General features: G+C 51.6%; 3 protein-coding genes across 8 annotated transcripts; all 3 read right to left on the bottom strand.

The window, feature by feature from the left end:
* Positions 1-86: 86 nt before the first annotated feature.
* Positions 87-9,617, bottom strand: OSCP1 (organic solute carrier partner 1). Of its 5 annotated transcripts, XM_072355425.1 has the most exons (12): positions 9,472-9,617; positions 8,330-8,359; positions 4,913-5,067; positions 4,467-4,634; positions 4,189-4,269; positions 3,687-3,790; positions 3,218-3,346; positions 2,608-2,677; positions 1,793-1,932; positions 1,275-1,335; positions 1,058-1,170; positions 87-594 (listed from the first exon to the last, which is right to left on the bottom strand). In XM_072355425.1, the coding sequence occupies exons 1-12, from the start codon at positions 9,581-9,583 to the stop codon at positions 216-218; spliced, it is 1,542 nt and encodes a 513-aa protein (XP_072211526.1). In that variant the 5' UTR covers positions 9,584-9,617; the 3' UTR covers positions 87-215. The 5 variants fall into 5 exon arrangements, with proteins under 5 accessions (XP_072211526.1, XP_072211527.1, XP_072211529.1 ...); XM_072355426.1 differs by lacking the exon at positions 8,330-8,359; XM_072355427.1 differs by lacking the exons at positions 87-594; positions 8,330-8,359 and having other exon boundaries at positions 1,032-1,170.
* Positions 9,618-9,758: 141 nt separating this feature from the next.
* On the bottom strand, positions 9,759-14,453 carry MRPS15 (mitochondrial ribosomal protein S15). The gene is made up of 8 exons (XM_072355550.1): positions 14,296-14,453; positions 13,870-13,932; positions 13,622-13,697; positions 12,764-12,812; positions 12,244-12,328; positions 11,466-11,524; positions 10,351-10,542; positions 9,759-9,928 (listed from the first exon to the last, which is right to left on the bottom strand). The coding sequence occupies exons 1-8, from the start codon at positions 14,378-14,380 to the stop codon at positions 9,809-9,811; spliced, it is 729 nt and encodes a 242-aa protein (XP_072211651.1). The 5' UTR covers positions 14,381-14,453; the 3' UTR covers positions 9,759-9,808.
* Positions 14,454-14,578: 125 nt separating this feature from the next.
* CSF3R (colony stimulating factor 3 receptor) lies at positions 14,579-20,120 on the bottom strand. Of its 2 annotated transcripts, XM_072355503.1 has the most exons (15): positions 19,924-20,120; positions 19,286-19,381; positions 18,830-19,147; positions 18,572-18,695; positions 18,318-18,487; positions 17,745-17,899; positions 17,340-17,493; positions 17,168-17,244; positions 16,869-17,082; positions 16,575-16,763; positions 16,261-16,362; positions 15,973-16,119; positions 15,641-15,781; positions 15,433-15,523; positions 14,579-15,279 (listed from the first exon to the last, which is right to left on the bottom strand). In XM_072355503.1, the coding sequence occupies exons 2-15, from the start codon at positions 19,353-19,355 to the stop codon at positions 14,748-14,750; spliced, it is 2,484 nt and encodes an 827-aa protein (XP_072211604.1). In that variant the 5' UTR covers positions 19,356-19,381; positions 19,924-20,120; the 3' UTR covers positions 14,579-14,747. The 2 variants fall into 2 exon arrangements, with proteins under 2 accessions (XP_072211604.1, XP_072211605.1); XM_072355504.1 differs by lacking the exon at positions 16,575-16,763.
* Between the last annotated feature and the right edge of the window lie 379 nt (positions 20,121-20,499).

Below are 20,499 nucleotides of genomic sequence, written 5' to 3'. Positions count from 1 at the left end.
CACTGCCCCATCCCCACCCTCAGAGCAGGCCCATGTAGGCAGGTGGGCCCCAGGGGCTCCAAGGATGAATGCAGAGCCGAGCGCTGTGGCCAAAAGGGCTTTGTTTGAGAGCTGGAAAACCACCAGAAAAGGGATCGAGGAGCTGCCAGTCACACAGATGGAGCCGACCGTCACCGGCCCTTCCGAGCCGGGCTGTCCCATTGAGGCAGCGGGGCTCATTTGTGCTTGGCTCGAGGGAACTCCCTCCTGCCCTTATCGCGGCCCCCGAAGTAGCGCACGCGGTGGATGGCCTGCAGCTGCCGCTCGATGGTGGCCCTGATGTCCACCCCGTCGGGGATGTGCACGTAGCGCACGTTCCTGCCCGCCACGAAGATCTCGTCCAGCTGGGACACCTCGCCTCGCCGGTCCGTGAAGGTCACCTGGGCCAGCCTCATGTTCATGAAGGCATCCACGTTGGCCACGCGCCCCGTGGCCGTGCTCTCGTCTCGGAGGTCCACGGTGGTGACGTGGCCGTGCAGCCCCTGCAGCAGGATGACCAGGCTGTTCTCGGCGATGGTTCGCTCCTTGACCGAGTGGCTGACCTCCATGCTGAGGCTGCGGCAGATGAACAGGGAGATGCTGCGCCATGAGCTCCACCAGCACCCCGACCTGCAGGACCGGGCAGCAGCACGGCACGCTCCGGCCTGGCAGCTGCACCGGCTGTCCGCACACACGGGCACACGCTGCCTGCTCCCCTTGCACGCCTCGCATTGCTCATCGCCTTCCCCCCTTCGCACACGGGGGTGCTCGCTGCCTCCTTCCCTCGCGCATCCCCCGCCCCCCTTCTATACTCACATACAACTCCCCCCCCTCACATTCAGCCCCCCAACCCGCACGGTTTGCAGCCCCCTCCCTCCGCACACCCCGCTTTCCATCCCGCCGGCCCACTCACCGCCCGGCCCGGCGGCAGGAAGGGGCGGCCCTGCCTGCGCGCTGCCCCGCTCGGTCCCGCCCCGTTCGGTCCCGCCCCGCCCGGCGGCTCGGAGTCAGGCTTCAAGGAACGCCTTTAATGGCTCACAGCCCGTCCATCAGCGCCAGCAGGTCCTCGCCCTTCCCGCAGCTCTCCCCGCACGGTTCCGCCACCTGCAGGTCCCCCAGGATACGCTCCAGCTCCGCTCGCCGCGCCGGTTCCTGCGTAGAGATAAAGGTTCAGCCCCGCAGCGACCGGCGATACGTAAAGCTCATTTCGTAGCGGAGGAGTGGTTTGAGTGTAAGTGAATTGCAGCCCTACGTACCTCAGTGGCTTCAATGTTCACAACCTTGTAAGAAAACTCGGGTCTTGTCAGCGCCGCCTGCCTTTAATTGAAAATATAGAGCTTAATGTGGTGTCATCCTGTCACATCCCACCCGTTCCACAGTAGGTCAGTAGTGTTTTTCTATGGCCCATGCAAGAAAGTGGTAAGCGACTCATAAGAAACTCAGACAGCACTGCTGTTTCTAGCAGGCAAACTAGGATGTCGATCCCATTTTGGAGACTGAACCCTGCTTTGGGTTTTCTGATGTTAAATGTAAAGCAGTGGAAACATCTCCCTGCCAGGAGGGGGCTGCAGTGCTCCAGCCTATCTGCCTCCTCACCTCCCCTCACTTATTGCATCTCTCTGAAGTGACTGTACGACAGGAAAGCTAAGGGTGCCTGTCAGTGCTGGTGACCACCAGCATCAACTGAAGGCAGTATTAAAGCTGTTAAGGATCAGCTTCAGCCTCCAGGTTCCACTAAATCACAAACCCCAGACCACAACCAGCTGCAGCATACTCTTCCTCTTCATCCGTCATGAATAAATTCAGTCGAAATCCCGTCTCGCTGCCACTAGGTTTCTTGATCTCCAGACCTCCCAGCAGCCTGGCCAAGAAGTTCAGTTCTTCTTTAGCAAGAGGGTTAGGGGCTATATTCTCCTGCAGAAAACAGCAATGGGTTCATTGGTCAGATTACCAGGAAAAAGAGGACTAACAAAGCTACTATATTACCTCAATATACACAAACACATTCATGTACTGTTAATGGTACGGGCAACTCATCATTATCAGTCATGGATTAATAAGGTGGTTGCTTGAATTTCTAGACCCAGGACAAGGCAGTTTTCCAGCTAAATCAAAGTGAAATCAGCAAACTCAGCTCCCTGTTTTCTGAAGAACTTAAAAAGAGGAAGCAAGATTTCAGCAGGCCACTTCATCAGCTTATGTCTACTATTACTTAGGGAAACGTGCCCATAGACTCACTCAGATGGGGTCATGGAGAACTGCTGAGGTTTGGAGAGAAACAAGTAAAGAGGTGCCCTGAGAGCACAAACTAAACGGATGTTACTGTTATATGAGAAAGCAGATAAATGAAAGAGAAGACAGTGCAGCTATCCAGTGGATGAAATAAGTTGGAGAAGGTCGTTGTATGTGCTTGATCCAGTGACCCCAGCTATTAAGAGATGGGGGAAACAGAATGTAAAGTCTGATGGGTGCGGTGAAGCTGCCCAGAGGAAACCCCTCTCCCACGTGTGACCACCTGCAGGCCTTACTGACACACACTGCTGCCGGGGTCATGAGTTCTACCAGTGATAGCATCAGAAAAGCAGTAACCTTTGCACTGGATGCCAAGGTTTTGGATGATCCTGACGTGTGCGTCTCTGCCGGCCGACTAACACTGTACCTAGAGAGAACACAGCAGGAAAAGCAACCTGTTATTTATTTGTGATACAGAAATAGGAGGGAGCAGCACAGGACCTACATGTGACTTCAGGGTATTTCTTTCTGAGGACTGGAAGCTACTGAGAGGTTACAGTTCTGTTTTACAGGGTATGGTGGCATTAAAACATGTAAGCAACAAAGCCATAAGAAAGAACATAACTAACTCTTATTCTGAAGATGGAAGAATTACCTACGGCAAATGTGAAGGGAATAAGAATAATCCCTTGAATGCAATTAAACTTCATTTCCATTTCGCAGAACATGCAGTACGCAATGAGGACACTATTTTCAGCTCTGCTATAGTCATGAATCAAACTGTGGCTCTTTCCCACAGCTGTTTGCATGCATTTATCTGTGCGTTTTGTTCTACACAATCACTTTGTAAAGTAGCTGATAATGCCAAAGATGCAAAAATTAAACATCCGAGGCTGAAGACGTGCTTCTGAACAAATCCATAATCACAGTTTACTTCATATTCCTATGTAGGACAAAAATGACTTACATATTTGTTCCAAGTTTGAGAACTCTGTCTCCATAAAGTTCAAAAGATCCTTCCCTTTGTGGAGCAACATAATTTCCACCAGTGGTGAACTCGATTCTTTTAACTTCATCTCCATTGCAATTAAACATCCTTAAAGACAACCCAATATTGAAACATATTTAATCGATCTGTTACTGATTTTCAGTCCTGTACGCTTTGCTTACTGTACAAAAATAAAGGGAATAAAACCCTATTCTGTACACTGGTAAATATCTCTTTTAAAGGATTAAGGAGTAGTAGCTAATTTACTGGAATAGGGAGTGCCAGACACACAGTATCTCATTGCTGGGTCACTTAGTGCCAGACCTTGCCCTACCAACAACTTCCTGGAGGTTCAGCTATCTTTGATACATGAGACACTCTAAGCTTCTGGCACTGAGTGCTCCTTTCTGAGCAGCCACACATGCAAGGCACTGCAAACAGTATTCACCTGATGAGTCCCGGCACCTCTGTACCCCAAGGAACAGGGCCTGATATTGGCAGCACAAAACGACCATTAGAGTTCTGCACTTTATCCTTCAGAAAGATGGAGACCTGCAAAAGAGCATCCCATCCTCTAGAAAAATCAGTTACATTTCTTCTGTTCTGAACTCTCTGCAGTCTTCCTGCCTAGATTGGGGTTGGTTTCCCAGACACATGCACTAATGTAAACCTGAATCAGAATTCTATTATTCTACACGGTCGCCTTTGAAATAAACAGGCAATTAGGAGTATTTTTTTTCCTCCAGAACATCTTAGAATTATTCGGTATCATTGTACTAGATGTGCTCAGGGTGTGAAATTATGAAGGCTGAAATTACAAGCACATCGAGATGATCGAAAAGCTCAAGTAACAAAACCAAATGTGGTGTGATTATAATGAGACACTTTCATATTCTAACCACGATCAAACCTCCTTCTGTTCTAACCCACCAGTTGTGCTGGACTCTTACCCTTATGTGCATGTCCTGAAAAAAAATGAGGAGCGTCTGCCTGATGAGCTGAAATTCACCAGCAGAGAGACCGCCGTATACCTGGAAGAGAAACACCCCAAGGTGAGGCCTTATAAGGGACTCATGCCACTGAATCCATGCTTGGTACATGGAGCTGTATCAAGCTCCACACTCAATGGGGCACTGCCTGATGCAGCAGTTAGTCTCTAAGACCAACTTGGAAGAGGAAAATCTCTCTATGTATTCTACCACCTTGCTAAGGATTCTTACATTCTTACCTCAATCAGCTGTCGGAAAGTTTCATCCACTTGGTTCAGAATGCCAGGGGCATCGCAGATGAAATCCTTGATGGCATCCAGGTGATTGAACGTGACCAGCAGGATGTCTTTGGGCCGGGGACACAGCAGGACTTGGTACTTGAAAGCCATAGTCATGAGGTCATACAGCTGCAAAGTAACACGGGAGATTTTGGTTCCATTGCAACACACACAGCAACAATTCCATGCTTGTGCAGAAAGGGTTCTAAACATTACTTTTCTTTTGGCACATGCTTAATGGTAAGGAAACCATTTTAGCTTTGTTTCCCAAGAAAATAACACCTCTACAATGACACTGCCATTGCTCCCGTTGGTCTCTCCAGCAGTCTTAATGCTCCCAAATTAAAGTAACCTGCAAACAGCACCGAAGTACAGCACAGCGAGGACAGCACAGATAACTGTTTTACCTTATCCATGCTCGCCTGGTTCAGTCTCATGATTGAAGCGTGAGCTAGCCGGTCATACACGGTTCTCAGAGCTTTCTTGGAATAGAGTTCCTGTGGTTTAAACAGCTCTTCCATAAATTTTTTATTGAACATGGTTGTGATGATGTCATTCATAACTGTAAAGACAGAGAGTATCTGTTTCTGCTTCAGAAACACAGCGCTCACCTCATCCTTCCACACAAACCCGGACACTGTGGGCTCACACAACACTTACTGTGAGACGAGGGTGCAGAGCCACACCAGCAGCAGGATGGGGAACACACCGTGCCTTAATTCAGGCACTTCTCTCGGTGCCATGTTGTTCTAAGCAAGCAGATTTCTGCTGACTGTCCCCTGAGGCAGAAATATTTCTGAGCTGCAGACAACAAACCTTGTTTTCCAGTGGGAATAAGGCTGACTTTGTTGTCTTGTTTTTGCAGTGATGACTAGCACTATCCTCTCTTAAAATAATTTTGTTTACAGGCTGTGCTGGCATGTATTATCTGGAAAAGCTTCAGTTCTGCTTCCTAAGAAGACTGTTTTCATCAGCCTGGGTTGTTGTTTTTCTTACAAGCCATAGTTAATTCTCTCTCCCTGTTCCCTTTTTGCCCTTAAAACCATCAGTCTTTGTTTCTCTTCTAAACAGAAGCCTGGGAATGACTGGAAATGCCCTGACCCAGATTACAACCAACAGGTATTTAAGGGCGCATTCCCAGCACTGCAGTCTGAGCAGGGCCAGCCAGGAGCTGAGAAGTCTGCGCTTCCTTATTGAGCTTCATTCTGAAGTATGAATTTAGAGGTGGTTGTGTGACTTACTGAAGACTAGGTGAGGGTCAGGAGCACTCACTGGGGGCTCTTTGCTCTGCTTCACGAGCGTTTAATGCAAAGGAGACAGAGAGCATTTTTGCAGCCCCAAGCAGACACAGCACCCCAGCTTTCCTGCTGGATTCGATGCCTTTATCATATAGCTGATACATTCTACAGCGTTACCATAAACAAACATTTATTTCCCTATCAGAAAGCCCTGAAAAAAAAACATCAATTTCAAGTCACAGAGATTATTGTACAAGCACGAATTTCCCTAAGCAGAACACTGCTACTGAAGCTTGTAATGATAGCTAATTCTGATGGATTAGAGACATCTCAGGGGAAGCAACAAAGAAAAAGCAAAGCAAAGTTAATGTACCACTCACTTCATCTTTTCTTGTATGATTATTACCTAGGGAACACTGCTAGGTCTGTCATAGATACCGAGCACCTGGACGCTGACAGCTGTTTCTAGAGGGCGAGTGCCTTCTGAAGTGTGGATTAAAAATAAACCTCATTACAAATGGAAAAGAATTCCCTCCTCTTGCACCCTTTTCAGATGAACCAGCCGCAAAACAACCTCTACTTGCAGCGTGATGCAAAAATCCTCCCTTCTTTCAACGGGGAAAATAAAACACGATGCAATATTATATATTGAATTTTGCATGTAATCAATTATGAGAAAAATAAGAACTTCTGCAATCAAGAAGAATACTTTAAGTTTCCCACATGCGTTGTCTGCACAAAGACTTCTCCAGCTTAAGAGGGTCACTCATAACCAACGCTGTCAGGAGACAAACAATATCAGTGTGCAAATGCAGCTGGGAGATATTCGGAATGGAATCTGCATTAACCACATGAGAAGCCTCAAAGATTATCTTCTTAAATTAAAATCTCTTGTATTGGCTATGAAAAATCACTGAGAAAGACATAAAATATCACAGTGAAGGGCAAACCTCACAAGGTACGCTTGATAATGGCACAGTGAAGAGATCTTGGCATATAGGCAGTCCCTAAGGACATACTTACACCGTTCTAACAATGGAAAATAAAAAAGAAAGGAGCGTTAGCTCAGGGGTAATGGCACGCCAAGCAACATAGCAGAAAAGCAATTTAGCAGAGGGGGATTTCATCAACCGGGATGGGGAGAGGGAAACCGAGTACAGACAATGCAATGGACAGAAGATAAGCTGAGGATTACAGAGGTTTTTGCCCGCATGTGTCATGTCACTGCAGACAGACACATCCCAACGCCTACTGTGCCGTCACGGAACATGGCTCGTATGCATGACATGAGACTGCAGTCTTTACATCTGGATTGTGCTCATGCTTCTCCAAAGACACTCAAGACAGTGAAGGGAATGGTACGAGTCCGAGGCAGTCACACACTCTGTTTGCAGTAGGTCTGTAGCTCCTGTATAAGGCTGACACAGGCAGTGCCTTGCTGGCTGCCTTTATCTGCAGCCATAGGTTCTGTTGGCTGCTCTACGTCCATGTTTCAGAGATCATCCCAAGAGCAGCACTCACAGACTGGGCTTTTTTCTCTCACAAGAAAGAATTTGTCAACAAGGGATCTATTTTTGTGCCTTTATCATCTGAATCTGATAAAGCAGGATTTTATAAAACTTATCTCTGTTTTGGATGCGATAAAAGAGAGGAACATGTAATCCTTTATACTTCTGAGATATTAAATGCTGGAAAGGCACGTTCTTAGAAACAGCATGCAATGGTAGTGAGGAGCTGGGGGATAAATCCAAGCTATTAGTATTTACCCTCAGTGAATGTTCAGAACCCACAAACGACTTACACTGAAAAAACAAAAGAGAAATCATAACCTTGATCTCTCTTAAAAGGGAGCTGCTTAAAGACAATGGCAGTTCCGCTATTGTTCACCTGACAGAAAAAAACCGTGATCATTTAAGAGATTTACTTTCTCATCCAGCTGCTTACTGCACCCCTACCCTGGAGGCCACCGTTTGCAAGCAGAATCTAGGAGGAAACCACACTCACGCCTCAGCTCCACTGCAAAACCTGAGCTCAGACCATCCCTGGTGATCATTCAAGTCAAGATGAGCTTGGCTGAAGTGTGGATAAATGCTCCTTTATGATCACTCTGCTGCAAGGATGGTGACCACTGGCAGGGATGGGTAAGCAGCTGGATGGAAGTGCCTTGAATCTCTCCTGGAGTTCACTCTTTGAAACCCTGAGCAGTGAATTAGAAATATCACAGAGAAATGCATTATATACAGGTGGTGTTCTTGCCAGTAAGCAGAAAAACTTCACAATGCCGACACAATTATTTGCTTGCATTGATAAGATAGAAAACCACGTGTATCATTTTGGCTAGAAAAAAAACCACGATGATAAAAGGTTATGATCTGTTTACAGACATCACCTTCATTAAATTGACAAACTGTCTTTTTTTGGAACTATTTCCTATTTACAGCTAAAGCATCTTTTGAAGAATATCACTCCTCCCTGACACCATCACTGGAGGGCTGCAGAACAGCATACAGTGTGTTCACATACAACGAGCCTCATGTGTGCATGTAGTGGTGTTGTCAACTGCATGCAGCCAGGAGATTACAGTACCTCGTTTCCTGTCCACATCTGTCCATTCATCTACACGAAGCATACAAAACAAAAACATCAGTTCAAGAAGTAAGAACGGGAGTTTCAAGGATAAAAGAAATAAAGAGAAGAAAAAAAAGAGATAATCTAACTAATAGTCTTTGTTTTTTTCTCATCAGTATTCTATGTTTAGCAAGAAAGAACCCTGTTGGTGCCTGATGTTCTTCTGCTATTTGCCATCTTTCTATTTCAAGGGACACAAAACCCTGTTCTTCCCTTGGTGCTTCAACAGAGCTAAAAACGTCACCCTTGATTTCAATTTAGCAGGTTTTGTTGCTTTGGGGTTGGTTTTTTTTTTGCACTTATTAGTGAACAATATTTCAGTGAGCGGCTTTAAGCATTAAGAAACACCTCAGTGAAGATGACAGTAAGGTAGTAGAACTCATTGCCTGCAGGGATGGTGCAGACCCCATTCAGATATTCACCACACACAGCTCAGTTCACTCGGAGCTACAAACTGAAGGCTACACAACCAGCAGCAGAGAGGGGAAAGTGCCAGCTCCCCTTCCGAGCACAGCCAGCTCTATCCCACTGTACACCTCTTGCAAATGACCTTCAGTAACACCTTCCAGCAGCACTGCTATGAAAACACTGTGAAATGTCTAAAGAGGGCTCTGTTTTCAGACAGCAGAAACACATGAGGAACTATTGTGATAGAGCTGTGACACCGTGGAGGGGGGAAACCACGTCCCCAAGGCTCCTTCTGATGACACACTGAAATGCTCTACGGCTGAGTGATGCTCTATTGCTCTGTCCTTCCAAGGTGAGCATGCCTATGCCCATTCCTGTGTTATTAAAGGAGTTATAAGCAAGAAACTGACCACGTGGAATGGAACAACAGATCTCTGCCTGCTGCTGAGTGCTTCCAAAGCCTGTTCTCTTCTTAAGGCCCGCTGCCGCTTGGGGGAGGCCAAGGCCTGGCCCCAAGGCCTGGCCCCAAGGCCTGGCCCCAAGGCCTGGCCCCAAGGCCTGGCCCCAAGGCCTGGCCCCAAGGCCTGGCCCCAAGGCCTGGCCCCAAGGCCTGGCCCCAAGGCCTGGCCCCCGCCCCACAGACCCGACGCGGGCAGCCGGGGCTCGGTGGGGCCTCGAACGGGGCAGCTCACCTTTACGAGCCTTCTCTCCGGGGATGCTCTGGGCGCGGAGCCGCTGGTCCAGGATGTACAGCATCTCTCCGCCCAGGTTGAGGAACAGCAGCGGCAGCGTCCGAGCCGACATGATGCCCGTCACTAGCCGCCAGCCGCCGTCACCAGGCAACGACTCAACCAATCAGAAGGAGCCGTCTTGGCGGTAGAGGCGCGGCCAATCAGAAAGCAGGCGGGCGTTGCACCGCGCTGCAGTGCACTCACGTTGTTTGGAGCATGCATGCAATAGAAGCAAAGAGGCCTTTTGCTTTTTGGAGCTCTTTATTTTGGCTGGTTGCACCGCAGACACAATGTGCTGCTACACGGATGTCCCCTCGCTTTGAACCTGCTTCTCCTTTGCAGCTCCGTCTCTCTCTTGCAACTTCCTTCTCTCTTTCAGCCTCTCTGCTGCTTTCAGCTTCTTCGCCTCCTGATAAACCTGCATAAAGATGGTAAGAATGTAGGAGAAATGGAAGGATAAAGGTGTCCATTGCCCAGCACGGCCATCCCACCACCACTGCTTGCTGGAACACATGGCCCGAGTTCCTGCAGCAGAGGACAGAGGGCATCTCCTCAGTGAGAACAGCTCCTTCCCATCTCCATAGGGGGCTGCAAACAGCCTGTTATTTAGGTGCAAACCAGCAGCTCCACTTGAGCTTCTTAAGCACATCCTCAGTGTGTGCTTCGCTGCCTTTGCTGAGCCCGACAGTCATTACATCACCACTGTCTCCTCAGATTTCAAACACCGATTTGAAGGACTTCTATCTATCGGCTTCTGTCAGCCTATCTGTTTCAGCTGCATCCCCTACAAGATCTTTTCCTGCTCCAGCCATACAGCTTCTCCTCTCTCTCGCTCCATACCTTGACACAGAAAGCCTTCTTAACAACCCAACGCTTGGTGACCCTCCTGGAATAGGCAGGTCGTGGTGTGTATTGGATGTTCAGTTGCTTGCAGGTGTTTTCAAAGATATCGTAGCGGACCCGGCGAAGATATGCAAGCAGTTTATTCCGGCGATCCATGGCCATCAGCATGCGACGACGGTTGTTTTTATCCTGCAAAAGACTTTAAGTTTCACCAGACTGCAGATGGATTGCACTTCCAGCCCAATAAATCACTTAGAACTGAACAGATTATGGCTAAAAGGACACAATCGGGTTAAGGACATTATCTGAGAGCAATTTTTCTTCGCAGATATTGCAAGAACATTAGGTCACTACAAGAAGATTCAGGAAGACTTAATTTACTTTGCAGTGAAATTGCTTTCTCCAAGCATCAGTGTCTTGGTGGCAAGGAATGCAGTGGAGGTCTATTGGCTAAAAGCTCTCTTCCCTAAGATGTATAGTTCCAGAAATAACAAAGACTTTAAATCTGACTCGGCTCTATTTGACAGTTTGATTTGTTCCTTGGAAGAGAATACGCACAGCTTGGTCCGTGCCATCCAAGGCTCTCTCTCATGGAAGCAATCTCCCTCCACTTTACAAGCAATTCATCTAAAAATAGGCTCAAGTACGTTCAAAATGTGTTATCTGCTATTTGGTAGAACTTCTGCTTCAAACCCATGTAGTTTTAGATAGGGAAACAGCCATTATGACATTAACAAAGTCCTGTCCACTAAATATTTTTACATCAGAACAGAGGGAGAATATGGCTGAAAAAATCCCATTAGTTGTGCTGACAGCAAAGCAATGGAACCTTATCAGTAGATTTAGCTGAGCTCTGCTCCAAGGTATCTGCTCAGCCATCTCCAACAACTCAGTAACCAAAAAGAACACATTCCACATTTCAGTTGGTGCAAACGCAGCTGCAATTGAGCCAGCAGTTTCCCAGACTGACAGCAAGGAACAGTTACTGCTATTTTATAGACCATCTCAGGAAAGCCATAATCTCCAGCATTAAAATCCTTTTGTTCTCTGCTCAGGAAACCATCTGAACAGCTGCTGTCTCAGACGTGTGGGCTCAAATTACTGATAGTTACCTTGGGATGCCTCTGAAGATGTTCCTCAAAAGTGCGTATCTTGGCAGTCAGTATAGCAGCTGTAAAGGACAGATGTAGGGAGCTGTGTGAGAGCAGTTATGATTTCAGGGGAAAAAAAAAGATGTATATGGCCAGGAAAAAGAATTAATTTCCTAACTCAGAGAGTGATCTTCCAGCTCAAGTTCTGCCATTCGCTTTTCTTTTCATGCCCAGTTCATTCAGTCGTAGATGGAATGCTGCAGGTGCAGAAGCCATGGAAACAAAACTGACGGATGTACATCACTGTAAAAGGGCTGCAGCAGCACGGACTATTTCAGAGGAGCCTTACCCTAACTACATGAAGCAGAGCCATAAAAGACTCCCTTACGAGCAAACACTGACAAAAGAGGCAGTTTCACATCACATTGAGTAATGACATGATAGTACCATAAAGGCTTAAGTGACTTTCCAACACACCCTGTAAAGACCTTTGTATGGATAAATAATCTGAGACAAAATGTCCCTGTTGTCAGCAGGCAGCAACCTGTTTTCATGGCACCTTTTGGATGTCTTTGGCACTTCTAACAATGTATTCGAACTGCTCCCTCTGTCAGTGATGTGAGCATTGCCTGGCCACATTCCCAAACCCTGAGCAGGTCCACCTGCCTACCAGCTGCTCTCCTGAAAGAGATTCTCCTTGTTGCTGCAGGAAACTTGGAGTAATGGGGTGGGAACAGCCGAATAAAAGCGAAGTGAACTATCATCTGCCAACAATATGGTTCTGTTTCTTCTAACTTACTTTGCACCTCAAAGGAGCCATCGTCACTGGGAGACCTCCTGACCTTCTCTACCAGCTGCTGTATCTTTATCTTCATTTTCTCCCTCTGTGAATAACAAAAGAACTCATCACTTTCTGATGAACGCTGTATGTCTGAGCCATCCCAAATCCTTTCCCAAATGCCCAGATAAAGACTTTGTAGCTTTACTCCAAGTCCACCACAAACGGTGTAAGACGTGCTGCAAAAGAAAAAAGAGCACAGCAGGGGGGGGAGCACAAAAAGATTTCAGCAGGAAACAGAACCACCCTTGTTCAAAGGAAGAGTCCAGGCATCCCAAAGCTGCAAGGGAAGGGTGTTGAAGAGGCCTTTAAAACTTTAAAAGCATGCAAGACTTATTACCTTTGTGTATTTAATAGCCCCATAGCTGCAGTTACTGAGCAACACAGAAAGTAAATGTAGGGCGTTTAACAATATAGGTAAGTCTTACATGAATGTGTTTGCCAATCCATCTAGTTTTTATACAGGTGCAACGAAACTAACCTGGTTTGCCATTTCCAGTGACAATAATCTTTTCACTACGTCGTCAACACTACAAGGAGGAAGAAGATTAGTCTATAAGCTTAGAAACAAGTATAACAACATAAACAAAGATGGGTTTTCAAAACACATTAATTTTCCTCAACTTATTCTACAAGTTTGCAGCAATTCTCCTCCCCTCCTCAGAATTTTCAGACATAAACCATCTGAGTATTCCTAAGAAAAATAACGGTTGAGATCACACAAACATCAGTTAGTTTTGCTGCCCTGGAAAAGAACAGCATGAAGTATTTCAAGTCACAGTGAAGTCTGATCCAATTCCAAACCAACACCGCATGCAAAATGGATGCTGAAGGCTAACCACCAAGTTCAGTAGCCAAGAACAAAATAATGACTTTTAAGAATTGCTTCTTCAAAGATCCATGAAAGTCTCATTCACGCCACTGGGGGCTCTCCATGCACCACACATGAGCAGCTCTAGAATCAAAGCACGCAAATGCAAAACTCGAGGTCCAAGTTTTGGAAGCAGTCGTGCATTTTGAGTTGTTCAATTATATTCTCTTTAGCACATGAGTCTAAGACAGGCCTGGATCATTACACCAATATTATTTCTTTTTCTATGCACAACAAAGTTCACGGATGTGGACAACCAGCACTCATGCTCCTACATTAGGAAAGTTAACACACTGCTAATCAGTGGCTGCTTCTGCAGATTGACTTTCAAACAACTTTCCAACTGTTGTGCATACCAGTGACCGCAGAACATTAATTAATGAGCAGATGACAGGCTCCACAAACTGGCTGCATGCATATAAAATACAAAGCTCCAAAGAGACTGATAATTCTTTCACTGTATCATACCTATTTATTATTGGGACATTGGCGTAGTCTTTCTTCAACATTGTTGGAGAGAGGTCATCCAAATGGCTGGGGATGTCTACAAGGGAAAGATCCATGTTTGAGGAACAGCTGTACAAAGCCAGAGCTCTGAACATGGCTGCCAACTAGATCAGAGGAAACATGTTGCAAAGAAAACAGACTGAATGCTCCAAAGAAGAACTGAGAACTTAAGAGACGAAGCTGAGATGACAGGGATTGAGTGAATATACCTTTCAGCTTTCTTCTCACAGGCCTGGCGTAACATCTTGCTGTCTGAATAAAAGGGCTGCAGGCTGGATGGAAAGAAAACAAGGATTTGATAAGAATCACTGAGGTCAGAAAAGCCCTGTAAGGTCATCAACCACCAACCCACCAGCACTGTTCTCACTGAGCAATCTAGTTTACTACATTGTTTGCACTTTCCTATCTAGGTTATTGCTCCAACGCTGCCCGGTCTGCACTAGAAAACAAGTCAGCGCACTCAGACCACAAATGACCCCCCTGGGCCTTCTGTCTGCCTCCTCCTCTCCGCCCCCTCCCCTCACAGCCCCCCAGGCCCAGCCCGGCACCTCCACCCCACCGCAGGCCCGGCCTCTCCTATCGCTGCACACCCAGCTCCTTCCCTCCTCCTCCTCCTCGCTCCCTCCGCCTCTCACCAGCCCCAGCCGTCCCTCGGCCGACCCTCATTGCCGTGAGGGCCCCGCGGGCGACCCCCGCCAAGCCGTGTCCCAACGCCAGCATCGCCTCACAGCCCCTCGCCTCTGGGCGCCGCCATGTTGACCCAGGCTGTGCCGCCGAGCGATTGCCGAGCGCATCGATTGGGGCGTGAATCTATGAGTGGATGGCGCCGCTTCCTTTTCCTCGGTGCCTTCAGACCCCACGGTTCCCCCCCCCCGTTACCCCCACCTTCCCCCCATCGCCACAAGAAGTGCGAGCAGAGAACCGAGAACCTCCGTGTTTATTGCTGGGGCAGAGCAGGGGCAATGGAGGCCAGCAGCCGCCGCAGGGTGGGAGGGGGACAGCAAAGGGTCCCTATGGGGTTCCATCCCCATAGTGGGGCTCCAGGCCCGGCTTGGTGCAGGGGAGCGGGTTTGGTTCATTGCGGGGCTCAGCAGGGCTGGAAGTCGTGGAGCTCCTCGGCCCCGCTCACCTGCAGCCCCCGCAGCAGTGGGAAGTCGAGGAGCGGCTCCTCCAGGCTCCCCCGGGCACAGCTCGGGCCCCCCCCCCGGAACCAGAAGTTCTCATAAGGTTCGGGGCTGGGATCCGAAAGCAGGGGCTGCGTGGAGCTGGAGCGCAGGTAGAGGCAAGGGGCGACGTGCTGCGGGCCCTGGGAGCTGCCCCCAACCACCTGCACGTACTGCACGGGCTCTGCCCCCAGTCCTGCATTGGCCTGAAGTGTGCTGGGCCTGTGCTGCTGCATGTAGGGCTGGGCTGGGGCAGGGGGCTCGGCTGGGGGCTCCTTGCCCTGCGTGGGGGCCTGCTTTCCCACTGCCTTATCGAGCACTGTGACAGTGGAGATGGTCGTCAGGCCGGGCTCCTTCACACCGGGGGTCTGCAGGGGTTCCTGCTCTGCTGGCACCCACGTGCCCAGGCTGCTGTTGGCTGGGTCGGGGACGTTGGGCCAGAACTGCTTCTTCACCCTGGGGGTGACAGAAAGGGGTCAGGGGAACCTCAGGAAGGAGGTGTGCCCTCCCTGCTTCCTCCAGCCTCATAAGGGCCAGCACTGGGGCTGGGGGTGCCCAGCACAGGGCAGAGGTGGGTCCCAGCCTCATGGTGTAGTTCCCAGTGTTCACCTCCCGTTCTTCTGGAAGCAGATCAACAGGATGATGAGCAGGACAAAGACCAGCCCCAGCGTCAGGAAGAGGAACTGGATTTCCATGTCATCTGGAAAGCAGACAGGGGACAGGGTCACGGCAAGGAGTGTACAAGTGTCCTTTGTAGATGTGGGGACACTGGTGGCACCTCTGCCACGTGGTCCCATCCCCACCAGTACGGCCTCACCTAGCACGGTGGTCACCAGCGTCAGGCTGGTGCCATTGGTGCTTCCACCAGCTGTAGAGGCCATGATGTGCACTTTGTAGAGAGTAGATGGCTTCAGGCCATGGATGGTGAAGGAGCTGAGGGAGGAATTCACAACGGCACCTGGAGAGACACAGGAGCTGGTGGAAAGGCTGGGGTGGCTCTGCTGCTTAGCCACGGTCATGGGCACCTCATGCCAGGCTGCCCAGAGCCCCAACAGCAAAGCCTCATGCACCTCCAGGTCTGGCTGGGACAGGGGCTGCTGGCATCCCCCATAGCAACCAGGCAGGGCAGGGAGCTGGGCTAGGACTCACTGGACACCTCTGCAGTGCTGTTGGCCCAGAAGACAGTATAGTGGGTGATGAAGCCATTCTGCAGCTCCACTGCCACTGGCTCCCAGCTGAGCTCAGCCTGGGACTTGCCGATGCTTTTCAGGTGGAGTTTTGGGGCATGGGATGGTGCTGAAATGGAGCAAAACATGAGGCTGGGCACAGTACAGAGCTGAGCCCTTCTGCACAGCCCCTAAATTATGGGCACATGCATGCAAGGGTGGTGGGGTTGGTGAGCCCTCCGGGACCCCAAAGAACTAGAAGGACACACACCCTTCTGCTTGGAGTAGGCTGCTACGTGGGCAGGGGTCCCAACGACATCCTTGTAGAGGGCGTACACCGAGATGTTGTACTGTTGGAAGGGCTCGATGCTGTCTGCAACAGAGAGCAGAGGGGGGCAGCAGGTCTAGGGGCTCTGACTGCTGACAGCCCCACTGCCCTGTGCTGTGAGCGGCGTCAGGATCCAGAGCAAAGTGGGAGTGTGAGGAGTGGGCTCAGTGCAGGCTTTGTGTCGGATGGATGCTGGCACAAGACAGCCCTGCAGAGCCCACTGGGAGGGCTGGGACCCCCAGCAGCCCCCAGCTTACCCTGGATGAGGGTGGTGGTAGTGGTCCCATTGCGCTCCAACTGCCAGCACACACGGCAGTGCCTGGGCTCTGAGGACACCTGCTGCCACTCCAGCACGTAGGCAACCACTGGGACCGGTGCTGCCTCCCAGTGCACCCAGAGGCTGTGCTCACCCCCTGGTACAGCCCGGAGCCCAGCCAGGGCCTGACCTGAATAAGCAGCCAGGGTGAGGGCAGAGAGCATCCCAGCTCTGCTCCCAGAGCCACAGTTGTGCCATAGCTCTGTACCTTATGGGGAGCTCGGTGCTGCCTCACCTTTCCTCTCCAGTAGAACGATCTCGGTTGCTGATGACTCTCCAGCAGCATTGTAGGCTGAGAGATAGACCCTTCCTGTCCTCACTGGCACAGTGAAGTCGCACTGGGTGTCGGTGGTGTTACAGACAGTTTGTGGCTCCTTGCCTCTCCTTCTGGACCCCAGGGTTACCCGGTACCCCAGCACACGCCCATTTGCCTCCTGTGGCCGTGGGGCCTGGACACAGGGCACAGAACATGCCAGAGATGCTCAGTTCCATAATGGTGCTGTGCCATGCCTAGCTCTGCCTGCCTGCTCTCACCTTCCACCTCAGCTGCACCTCCATCCTGCCCATGGCTTGCTGGGTGCTCCACCATGCGTCCAGCTTCCCTTCAGGGGCTGTGAGGGGGGACAAGGGGGATGAGAGCAGAGCAGCACTGTGCCATGGCCACAATGCCCAGGGGTGGGCAGGATCCCTGGAGCCCCCCACGGACCTTTCTCATGGGTAGTGTAGTTCCTGCCCAAGCTCCACTCACTCCAGTAGCCCCGTGCTGAGTCCCGCCGGCACCGCATCTGGAAGTGGTACAGCATCCCGAAGAGGAACTTACAGTGCTGCACAGTGCCTGCATGGCCTGCAATGCCTGTGACCTGGGAGCAACCAGAGTGGGGTCAGTGCCGGGTGTTGGAGCACCAAAGAGGACACTGCCATCCCCACGACCATCCCCTTTGAGTCACCGTGTGCGTCCCGTTGTCATCTTTCCCCACCAGGGCACACAAAGTGGGGGCTGCCCCAGCTGTGCTCAGTGTCTGGGCCCGTAGCACAGCCCCAGGGTACAGGAACCAGGGCAGGGAACCTGGAGCAGAGGTGGGGGATGGGCTCTGCCCCCGTCAGCACTCACCACATCCCAGGAGGGGTCCACGGCAGCGCGGTAACGCAGCTCACAGCACAGCTCCATGTGTGCACTGCGTGGGGCCAGGGCCCAGGTCAGGGTGACACAGTTGGTCTGGGGAGGCACAGAGTGGACGCTCTGCAGGGTGGGGGGGTCCAGCTTGGCTGCGGGGAGAGCCACAGGACAAGAGTACATGGGAGGAACAGGAGTCGGAGTGCAACGAGCTGCAGGGATGCAGAGCTCTGTGCTCTGAGCAACCCATGCCCAGCACAGCTTCATGCTGCTCGGGAAGGTTCCTCCAATAAATAGTTGATGGGAGCTGGATTTATTATTCATAGACCTCCTGAATAAATGGGTAATCAATTGCTGGAGAGAGTTGTGGAGTGCAGCGGGTCAACTGCTGCCTCATAACCCTCGGGCACGCACGGCGCAGCTCTGCAGCATGCCCATGGCACCTATTCATCTCCTGAAGCCATTCATCATGGCAAAATATGACCTGCGAGCCCGGCATGCTTTAATGGCTCTCTAATGTCCTTCTTTCGCTGCTAATTAGCTTCCCCATCCCTGATCTCTGTCACTCACCCACATCCATGGGGTCGATGCGGAGCCGCTCTGACTCGGCTGTGCCCAGCACGTTGCTGGCTGTCACCCAGAGCTCCATGGGGCGGTACAGCTGCAGCAGCCGCCGCGGCACCGTGCACTGACTGCGTCCGTTTTGTGGGGTGCAGCATGTCACCGCTGGGGATCTGCTCCTGCAGTGAGGATGGGGTGGGCTTGGGCCCATCTGATGCCCGTATGAGGATGGTTGTAGGGGAAATGGCTGGGATGTGGCTTACATGGCACACTTGAGCATGACGTTGGTGGGGAGGTGGCCGTCAGCTCCTTGCTGCCAGCGGCACGTCAGCCCATAGTCACCAAGGTCCAGCAGGCAGCTGAGGTTGGAGGGCTTGCCGGGAGGGTCTGGGGAGAGCAGCCAGGAGAGGAGCTGAGCAAAACACCCCGGATGGGATAGCCCCAAAGCAGCCCTACAACCACCAACCGCTGTGCTGCATCGCTGCAGAGCAGATGGGCACTCTGCACAGCCGTGCACTTACAGCCTGCTCGGATCTCAGCCATGCCGACCCGCTGCTTGGTGCCGTTCCACTCCACGCAGCACCACAGCTTGGCCTGTGGGTGGTTGAGCTGAGGCACTCTCAACTCAGACACCTCGGTGCCCCCCACACCACGGCGCTGCCTCCCAGCCATCGGCTCATTGTCCAGCAGCCAGGAGATGCGTGGCTGCCCATCCTCCAGCCCCCGGCAGTGCTCCCTGCGGATGGTACACGATGCGGTGATGGCTGACCCCATTGGCACCACCGGAGAGTCCACGGCCACCGAGGCACAGTCCAGCTCTGCTCCCCTCTGCTGGGTCCCTGCAGGCGAGGAAACGTGTCAGCCCTGTAGCATCCAGGATGGAGGGGCCTCTTTCCTGCATGGGGCCCCACGGGAGGGGAAGAGCTGAGCGTTGGGCAGAGCTGCATGGCCCCATCCTGGGACGGATCCCCACTCACCGCTCAGGCTGAGGAGCAGCAGCAGGGAGAGCCACAGCAGCAGGGGGGTTCCAGCACCACGCCTGGCCATGCTCTGCTCTGTGCTTCGGGCATCACCTGGAGTGGGGGGCAGTGAATGGAGAAGGGGCTCAGGGTCAGGGCTCAGCCGGGCGTTGATGGAGAACAACCTCCCCCCCTGCACACTGTGCTCACTGGCACCGCACTGCCCAGTTCTGTGGCACGAGAGCCCCGTGCCCCGCTGCGCCGTGGCTGATCGTATCGCAGGATGGTCGGCTGCTGCTGGAGAGATTTGTGGTCAGAGTGAGGGGGGAGCCGAGGTTGTGCCGCAGAGATAAGCTGGCAGAAGGAAACAGATGAATGAGGGCACTGCAGCAGGGCCGGCAGCTCTGCAGGGCCTGGAGGATCTGCCGGTGCTCCTCTGTATCCACGGCTGGACCCGATGCCAGCTCTCCCCTTCTCCTCACACCATCCCAGCACATCCTCCTGGTGCCGGGCTCCTGCCCTGTGCTGGCACCCAGCACTCAGCACCCAGCACAAGGGGGAGAACATCATCCTCCCCATATGGCACCCGCACACCCCAACGCTCAGGGACAGCAGAGCCATATGCAGACAAGGTGCACCCTATGCCCAATCCCTACCTCTGCCCTGCACCTTCTGTGTCCCACGTTGTCACTACCCGCTCCCGGTGCTGCTCTCCATCTCCCGATGGCTTTCTGTGCTCTGCCTGCTCGCCAGCATGCTGCTCTCACCGTTAGTTCCTCAAAACCAGTGCCGTTAATTGCTGCTCTCTGAAGGAGATGATTGCAAAACACTTCCCTGCAGGCTGGGCTGCCTTGCACCGCAGGAAGGAGAATGGCACGCACGCATCCCGGGGGGAGCAGCACCCAGCCCCATTCCTCTCCCTCACTACAGGATGGGGCCCCACCAGTGGGATTGCACGGGGGGTCACAGTGAAGAGACACGGTAGGGGGACATGGGGACATGATGTGGGGGCATGGCAATACAGCAGGAGGACATAGGGACACAGCAGGGGGGACATGGTATAGGAACATGGCATGGGGACAGGGGCTGCCCTCCCCATGCTGCCCACAGGCCTGGTGCTGAGGCCAGAGTTGTCAGCAGCTCCTGGCCCTGGGCGATGCCCCACTGCAGGGCAATGCCAGTCCTGCTCAGTGCTGTCTGTTCCCCGGGGAAATCCACGTCCCACGGGTCAA

Source organism: Excalfactoria chinensis, chromosome 22 (genome assembly GCF_039878825.1).
Source record: "Excalfactoria chinensis isolate bCotChi1 chromosome 22, bCotChi1.hap2, whole genome shotgun sequence".
Classification (NCBI taxonomy): domain Eukaryota; kingdom Metazoa; phylum Chordata; class Aves; order Galliformes; family Phasianidae; genus Excalfactoria; species Excalfactoria chinensis.
Note: the sequence above shows the minus strand (reverse complement) of the source record. Positions and strands in the feature narration are given on the sequence as shown.